Source organism: Monopterus albus, unplaced genomic scaffold (genome assembly GCF_001952655.1).
Source record: "Monopterus albus unplaced genomic scaffold, M_albus_1.0 scaffold171.1, whole genome shotgun sequence".
Classification (NCBI taxonomy): Eukaryota; Metazoa; Chordata; class Actinopteri; order Synbranchiformes; family Synbranchidae; genus Monopterus; species Monopterus albus.
In genome coordinates, this window is record NW_018128051.1 from 505,817 (window position 1) to 515,217 (window position 9,401).

General features: G+C 40.6%; 1 protein-coding gene across 1 annotated transcript in view; it reads left to right on the top strand.

Moving 5' to 3' along the window:
• trrap (transformation/transcription domain-associated protein) overlaps positions 1-9,401 on the top strand; it is an 86,101-nt gene that overhangs the window by 57,653 nt on the left and 19,047 nt on the right. The window contains 6 exon segments of the mRNA XM_020615948.1: positions 1,871-2,066; positions 2,761-2,879; positions 2,991-3,137; positions 4,260-4,360; positions 6,457-6,658; positions 7,954-8,115. Coding sequence (XP_020471604.1) covers positions 1,871-2,066; positions 2,761-2,879; positions 2,991-3,137; positions 4,260-4,360; positions 6,457-6,658; positions 7,954-8,115 — 927 coding nt within the window.

The following is a 9,401-nucleotide window of genomic DNA, read 5'->3' on the forward strand; positions in this document are numbered from 1 at the left end:
TAAGTATTCAACACAGTTCTGATTCACTACATTAAACATTTAAAAATAGGTATTTGAATTAGGTGACTACATACTTTGTTATTTTGTGGTGTGTGTGTGTGTGTGTGTGTGTTGGTATATTTGTGCTTGCATATGTGCAGTTCAATTATTTATCCTAGGCAGAGGAAAACAAGCTATTTATTCCTCTGTCCAGTCAAGCAGGCTATAGTAAATCTCCATTCCAAACTCTATATCTCACATTCACAATCCATGAGCCTTGGAGAATGAGAAGCCCAGATTCTGCAAATATAGTAGAGTTCAAACACCATTTGAATCAAGTTATCATCAAATCCCAGCTCCCAGTGGTGACTGACGATCAATGGATTATCACCCACACTATTGATTATGTGGGTTGGCCTTAATATTGACTGATGAGTAGTTATAATGGAATGATTGATTATATGTTCACCAAGTGGCTTTGGGTCAATCAATGATGCTTTTTTCACAGAATGAGATAGGAGCTCCCACTTATCATTTTCCCCTTTTCCCATCTTGTCTTTTTTTTTTCTCTTTGTGGTATGTGAGCAGATTGAAGCAATGTAGGAAGACATAATGAATTCCACTGCAAACCTACTATTTTGGCATAGATAAATGTATTGCTGGACTGCATTTCTAATGCAAAACCTATGGGTTTTTGTTGCACAGCTTGCTTTATGTGGGATGTGTATTATTCAGTCAGTTTGGCCTAAAAATAGGGCATAAAAATCAAATTGTAAAAAAAAAATAATAATAATAATGTGTGTTAATGTTTTGCTACATGAGGCTTTGAGAATGTATTGTTGTTTGCTCAGGGCTGTGTTTGGGCTCCTCAGGTGTAGCTATCCTAGAGGTAAATGCATTTGGTTGCTTTGATCAGTCTTGTTTGTGGAAGCTTTTCATCCCAGGGATTATTGAGTATGAGTCTTTAGCCTACAGGAGGTCAGTCCCAGCATTGTCTTTCGTCTTTGTATCTACAACACCCATAGTCCTCTTTCTTATTATTTCAGTCTCTGCCTTTTACTTTTTGTGTTGTTTATGTTCCAATCTTTTACCTTGTACTCTGCTGTGTTAAAGGAAAAATGACTGTCTCACACTCTCTTTCCTGCCGTCACCTTCCTTCTTATTTCTTCCATCTGCCTCTCTGGTCTCTCACTGCATCCCTTTACACTGATCTCCAAACTCCCCATATCCACTTTTTAACCATGTTAGCTACTTACCATCTTATTAGATCTTACCTTTTCTTCTTTCCTTCCTTCTTTACCTTTGTTTTCATTAGACTCACTTAAATATTTTAGAGACATGCTGCTTTATTGTGCTCTAGACAGGGAACAGAAGAAGAAGTGATGTGAGTGAGGCGAGGCAGAAAAAGCAAGTTGCATGTCAAAACACCCTAAAACAAGCAAAACTTAAATTTTTGGTTCAGGAGCATTAACGCAATGAAAATACAATAATTTACATGAGATGTCCTAAACTTTAGATGAGTGACTTTATCACTGATTGATGGCAGATGGATACCATATGTCTGTGCAGTAAACACGAAGTGGGAATTTTGACAAGTAGCATACATTTGATGTGTAGACAAACTATTAACAAGATTGAATGCACCTTGTTTAGTGTCTGGACCAATTCTTTGAAGCAGACTGTAGAGCAGGTCTGGGAACACAAAATATTACCTGTAAACAAAAACAGCAGTTATTGCCAGCATGAGAAGCATTTGCTGCTTCAGATCTCCCACCTTGCATGCATAAAAGTTTAGAGTTGGAGTCAAAAAGTCAAGTGAGTTGTGGTAAAGATACTCGTGATACTGTATGAAAGGTTGAGAGCAATTTTTTTTCTTATAATTTCTCTCTAGGCAGCACAGCAGATCATTGAACTGCAAGAAGCAGCCCAAATTAATGCAGGCCTTCAGCCAGCTAACTTGGGCCGCAACACCAGCCTCCATGACATGAAGACTGTGGTGAAAACCTGGAGGAACCGACTGCCTATTGTTTCTGATGATCTGTCCCACTGGAGCAGCATCTTCATGTGGCGTCAGCACCACTACCAAGGTACGACACACACTCAGACCCGAATAAGTCTGACACTAGTGAAACATTATGTGAACTTTTGCACATTGTACATGTGTTACAAGGTGCCACCCTCATGCAGACACACTCATTTTGCTGCTTATGTTTATCTTGGTTCCAGAAAGAGGTCTTCTTTAAAAGGTTATGTCATGCAGAACCCCCTCAGGGTCTCTGTATATTTCCAAATGTCAGCTCACTAAAGCACTCTTTCTCACTGCAGGACGTAACACACACATACCGTACACACACACATATTTACCTTGCTCAGTGCTTAACTCTCTGCCACGGTGACTTTAAAACTATTCAGAGAGGCAGTCACTGCAAAATGTGATGTCTCAAGCAACGTGAGCTCTAACTCACACTGGGAGGTGCTGAAATAATGATAGAGCTGGTTCTGCAGCACCATGCCAATAAAATTCACTTCATTTAGACATGATAGGCTTCAACCTTATGTTAAAGTGAAATGGAATTTTTTCTTATGAAATTCATCGCCATGGCCCATTTACTGTTCAATACATTTAGTGTCCCCAGTACCCTCCTATGTGTTATGACAGCAGAGCTTTGAGTGCTAGCAGATGTTCACACTTCTCTAAGCCCCCCCTGTTTAACTTCTTCAACAGTGATACTTGTGTTAAAAGAAAAGCTATGTTCATTACAGTTTTGTCTCTGTGCACAGCCATTGTAACGGCATATGAGACAAACGCACAGCACGATCCCAACAACAACAACGCCATGTTAGGAGTTCATGCCTCAGCTTCTGCTATCATTCAGTATGGCAAGATTGCACGCAAACAGGTAATGATTCAGACTTACAAGCCTGCTTTTGTGAGATAGATTTGAAATAAGAAGTTTCTTTAACCTTTTGGTTTTGTTTGGGAATCCATCATCACACTTTTGTTTCCCCAGGGTTTGGTGAATGTGGCTCTGGATATTTTGAGTCGTATCCATACCATCCCCACTGTGCCCATTGTTGACTGCTTTCAGAAGATCAGACAGCAGGTCAAATGTTATTTGCAGCTGGCTGGAGTCATGGGCAAGAATGAATGCATGCAGGTAAAGTGGAAGACCCCTTTCTCCTTCTCTCCTGTAATTTAAATGAAAGAATCAGTTACCGTTTTATTATTCTGTTTAGGCACTGTTTAACAAACAGCCTAAACAAACTGTTTAGGCTGTATGGATGCATATGCAGGCACCTGACTTGTGTTCTAATCTATTTATTTTCTCTGTGATGTTTTATTTATTAATACATATATACAGTAACACCCACACTTAACTGCTGTGATGACAATATATTTGAGCCCCAGGATTGTTTTCAGTATCACAAACGCCACTGCTAATGGTGTTTGTCATGTTCAAAGTCACTCTTGGTTTTATTATTACCTCTATAAAATTTTAATACATCTTGTAAGAAACCCATGAAATGTATTATTTGCAAAATCATTAGAGGAAAAATCTTTTTGTCTGTACAGTCTAATTGTGTGATCAAAACTTGAGAAATATATTGTATTCATACAACACCTGCATTATAATGCAGCACAGCTGCAAGAGGTTTAGACCATGGTAATGGACACTCCAGTTTGAAAGCCAGTCTCTACTCGAGAACAACACATTTGATTCATTTAGTGTGATTTAAGTACTTAGTCTGATTTCTCTTAGCAGTAGCTGGGAGCATAGTTAGTGGATCGTTGAGTGGAAAAGTAGTAAGAGTAAGAAGTGTTTGGGGTGGCTCTAGGTGACAAGTTATAGCAGGGAGACTTATAAGAGATTGTAACTCAGGAGCTTGCTCTTACGCCCATGGAGTACTCTGATTAATAGAAGCAGTTCACCACACCACAAGTCATTAAAAGTGCCAGTAGACACTCTTCTCTCTCTCTCTTTCTCTCTTCTATCTCATCTCCTCTGGTTCTCTCTGTCTCTCTCTCCAGTTACACATCGTTTGTCACAGCAGTACATAGGGGACACCTAATCAGAGGCTCACCATAATGGAAGTTTAGTTCCCTTAACACCTCTTTTCTTACTTCTTAATGAACACGAGCAGTTTGTTTGTTTTTCACCAGCCATGTCTAAAACAGAATGTTGTTGCATCTTCCTCAGGATTTCTGTCCCTAGCATTGTTGAAAGTTATTTGTTTTTACTGCAGTGTTGTCTGAGTTTAAACCTCTGTTTTTTCTTTAGGGTTTGGAAGTGATAGAGTCGACCAACCTGAAGTACTTCACCAAAGAGATGACAGCTGAGTTTTACGCTCTCAAAGGCATGTTCCTGGCTCAAATCAACAAGTATGTCCACCAGTGCTCTAGCTGTTCTGTCTTTGGCGAGCTTTCCAGCTTTGCACAAATATTGTCACTGTGTAGCCAACTTTAAATTAGCTTTCTCCTTTTTTTATAATCTAAATCTATGCTTCTTCCTGTCATTGACTTCCCTTTGTTCGTTATCACATTGTCCTCAAACTGTGTCAGTGCTCTCTTAATACTGTGTGGGTGTTTTAACCTGTCAGGACATGGCAGTCACATTTAATCAGCACTTTTTGCCTCAAGGTGATGCACCTCTGAGATTATGTTGCTTGGTAACCCCCATGACGTGGCTCAGATGTTAATGCACATCTCTGTCATCAGCTTGTAACAGAGTCAGCAATGTGTTTTTGGCTGCAAAGGTTGTCTTCATATGACTGCGCTCTCTCCACGTTTTGTTGGGCCGTGGATATGCACAGCATATTCTTAACACACTTTCCCCTTCAGCGCCCCCTTTTTGCCCATCATTTTTGACGTGACATGACATCCTGAGGGGTGAAAGATAAATTGAGGAAGGTTTATTGAATGTATATGCAGCTCAGTAATTAACTTGAGGCAAATTACAAGAATCTGTGGGATCAGCAAAACTTGTCTACACCTCAGCAGAGTTTATTGCAATCATTAAGACTTTTTTTCTACACTGGGGGAGAATTAATAGCAGAGTGGGGGTTAGGGGTTGAGAGAGTCTTTGTGTGTGTCTTTGTGTACCTACACATGTGCTAAGGATTTTGGGATCATTGTGTGTACCTACACATGTGCTAGCACATGTGCTAAGGATTTTGGGATCATTCAATTAAACGTGTGTCAGAGATTTGACAGTCTGTTGGGTGCCTGTGTGCCTGTTGAGCTGGGTACTAGATAGTGTTAATGTACTTTAACACTGGCAAAGTGACTGAGGCAACCCCATTAAGTATTACTGGAGAGTGTTCGGCTCTGACTCCCATAGCAATCAAGCTCCCGTTTCTTAATCACATGCCAAAATGCCTTTTATAATAACACATTTTAATTGATTGGCTTGGGAGACATTTCACTGTAAGTAAGCAGGCGAGTAGTTTTGGAAGCACTCCTAAAATGGAGGTCCATTTACCAGTGTAGCCTGATAAGGCTTTTTTGTTGACAGGCCTGTCTCTATGTTTTAACTGAAGGGTAGTGCATCTCAGGATGCCTCTTGATTTTTTTTTTTCTTTAAATTAACCAAAGGCTGAAAGGTGTGCCAGATGTAGCCTGTCTGCTTTTTAAGGGTTCCTAAATCAGATGGTCAACGTGTAACTGCTAGATTGCAGTAGCAGAATAAAAAAAATCCCAAGGATTCTTAAATTTATTTCTCTAAACTGGAGGCCGTCCCTGGTAGGCTAGTGGTTAAAGCGCAATGCTCTCGCCACTGCAGCCCGGGTTCAAATCGGGGTTGCATCGGGAATGGCATCCGGCATAAAACACGTGCCAAATGTCAACATGCGAGTCGTCAGTGTGACGATTCACTGTGGCGACCCCTAAACGGGAAAAGCCGAAAGTAACTTCCTATTTCTCTAAGCTGGAGCAATGCTCTTCATAGTCGGTGTATTTGTGTACAGACAAGCTAAATTTAGGCATTACACTGAGTTTTTACCTTGTTGTGGCTCTGTCATTTCTGATCAAAGAGGAAGTTATTAAGCTCATATGTCACCTGATATTAAATGGACTGATATGCACAGTACGGCAGGGTTGGGTTCAACTCGTATTATAATGTAGCAAAACGGCCGAACCCTCAGTGACATTAATTCATGCTGGGTTAAATGCTTGCTAAGGGGAAAGGCCTTGAAGATTACAGCAAATGAAATATGGTGCTTATTGATGTGTAGTACATAATTCAGAATATGATCTTCATAATCGGTTTCTTGCACACTCCATTTTTTTCCTTTTTTCTTTTGTGCCTTCAACCCCACCTTTCAGGGTCCCTCCTTGTTTTAAATTTAGTTTTTTTTTTTTATTTCTCATTCACTCGTCCTATTTCCTCTCCTGCCACCTCCCTTTGTTCACTTGTCATAGACACTCAGCCTTGTCCTTTACTATCTAATTCTATCCATTTTCCTTCCTTTCTGTTCCAGGTCAGAGGAGGCCAACAAGGCATTTTCAGCAGCAGTACAGATGCATGATGTACTGGTGAAGGCCTGGGCCATGTGGGGTGACTACCTGGAGAACATCTTCGTCAAGGACCGTCAGCTGCACTTGGGAGTCTCCGCCATTACCTGCTACTTGCACGCTTGTCGCCATCAGAATGAGAGCAAATCCCGCAAATACCTAGCTAAGGTGATAAAATGGGAATTGGGAAGAAGGGCTTTTGTGTGAATATCCATGTTCATGTGTGAAAATGTCTTGTAAAATGTTTATATGTGTAACATAATCACTGTTGTTTATCTCCTGTCCTTGGTTGTTGAGAGTGATATTTTTTCCTTCAGAATGTACCACATCAGCATCCACTCCACCTAATCCCCTGTGTCTTGACCTGATCCAGCTCATTGGTGCTGATGGGAACAAAGGCATTCTTTTTTGCCCTCTTTTACTTAGCCACAGTTACAGGAAAAAAGTAGTAATTTGATTGATTACAGACCGCCGGAAGACCGTATGAATGAGTTCCCACGTCAGATTGATGGTAGAGTGAAGGCCATCCTCTGACATGGAGGGTTAACAGACTAATGACTTCCCCTGGTACTCCAATCTCCTGACCTTCTATGTGGACTGTCAGTCCAGTGCTATCGTACTTACCAGTTCAATAAGCTTTGTGCAGGATGGAAAGAGATGGACTCCTTGTTAACAAGCATCCCGCCTTCATTCTACAAACACACTTTAGTAAAACTTACTAAACTGCCTTCTGGGTCTCTGCTTTCAAAGAGGCACAAGAGAATTGGATTAGAGGGACTCACCCAGAGAGCAAAAGCTACCAGCTTGTATGTGCGTCAGGCTGGCTAAATAATAAATATCTTTTTTCCACATCCAGTCTTAGCATCAAGCATTGCTATTATCTTTTCTAATAATGTATTGCCTTCACATATAAATTCAATGTTTTTCAGGTTTTCTGATATTTTGTACCGCGAGGCTGGGTTGGCAGTGCGTAGTCCTGATGGATGAAGGGAGTGACCGGCCATTATTAGCAATTATACACAGTCTGTGTACCCGAGTTGGCTCACTGAAGAGAGCCTAGGAAGGTTGAATGGGGTTAATGTCTTCATCACAATGTAGATGCACACACAAGCACACCAGGGGAGGAGAGATCACCTCCACAATGGCTCAGCTTTGATCATAGCAAGGGTTGCTAAGATGTACTCATTCATATCTCTCCAACCCCCCTTCCTCCTGCTTTGAACAGAGCAGGAGCAGGGACGCAGCTATGGCTTGATTAATGATACAGATCTTACCACTTGCTATTTGGTGTCTTAGAGTGCTTTATTCACTTTATTGTGAAACTTATGGAATTTTCTACAATGTTGTTTCTAATGTTGGTTTCGCATGTAGTTTTTGTCTGTCCCTTTTCTTTTTACACGCCTCTCCTGCTGTCTTCACCGCCATCCCTCCCTTCTCACATTTTGCTTTTTTTCCACCCGTAGGTGTTGTGGCTACTTAGCTTTGATGACAAGAACACACTGGCAGATGCCGTAGACAAGTACTGCATTGGAGTTCCGCCCATCCAGTGGTTGGCATGGATACCGCAGCTGCTGACTTGCCTGGTTGGTTCAGAAGGCAAACCTCTGCTCAACCTAATCAGCCAGGTGAGGCCTTTACAAAAGTCCCCAGCTGTGGGACACAGACATCACATAGTAGAAGCTTGCTCTGTTTTTGTACCTAAGCCAGACTCCTCCTCCTCTGTTTTTAGCATTTTATCAATGAAAACATCTGTCAGACAGCTTTGTCAAATAATCTTACTATCTAGAAAATGTTTGAAAATCATCTTTTTTTTTCCTCACCCTTGTTATCATTGTTTGTTTTGTCTTCAATTTCCTGTCTGGATGTCTGCTCCACCCATCATCATTGATACTTTTTCTTTGGCTTCTTCCATCCATTCGGGGCAGCACATCTGTCTGGCATGTTAGTGCTCATGCGCATCTTTCTAATCGAGATAAATTAACTGCATTCACGCCAAAGTGGCCTCTCTCCTGCTTTCTATTTACCAAATTAAGCATTCAGATTCCTTCACTGTTCCTTTGACAGCAATTTATTGGCATTCATCAATCCCTGGTGAATTGGTTTTTAAATTATTTGTTCAAGAAATTATTATAAAGTTAATATTGTATGCATCCGCACTGCGGGAACAGAGCTAGTAATTAAACCGAGGACTAATTTGCTTTGCTTAATGGAGTATTATTTCCGCACAATTTGAAGAGGGTGATCTTCAAAGAGTAGTCTGCTATAACAAACAGCCATCCTCATAGCAAAGCAGAGATATTGTATAGATGATAGGAGAGAAAGTGTGGAGAAGGATAAAAAGAAGAGAGGGTTTTAACATTTAAATGGGAACTGTATGAGACAGTATCATGAAAAGAAAGACCAAATGTGTGATGAAGTAATGATTACTTTGGCAATCCTATTTACTTTTTAGCTAGTAGATAAAGAGGAACCATCTCGCTTATAGTTAGTTGTTAAGCCAATTAACAAGCTGGCTTAATGCATGTTGTCTGTGAAATAAATGAAGATGACAGTAGAAACATACCTAATCATTTGCATTTAAGGTTTTATGGTGGATTATACATTTAACATGTTAATCCTTTTTAGGCATTTTGTGTATCTAAAGAATACTTGAACAGAACATGCGGTTGTTGTAAAGTTCAGACTTGTGAGCTCTTATGCCACGTTCACACTACAGGCTGAAGTGACTCAAATCCGATCTTTTTGCCCAAATGTGACCCATATCCGATTTCCTTATGAGAGTGTGAACAGCACAAATCCGATTTTTTCAAATTCGGTCCAGGCCACTTTCATATGTGGTCCTAAATCGGATACATATCCGAAGTTTTGCAATGCGACTTCAGTCTGAACGGCCATGTCGCATTTCATGCGA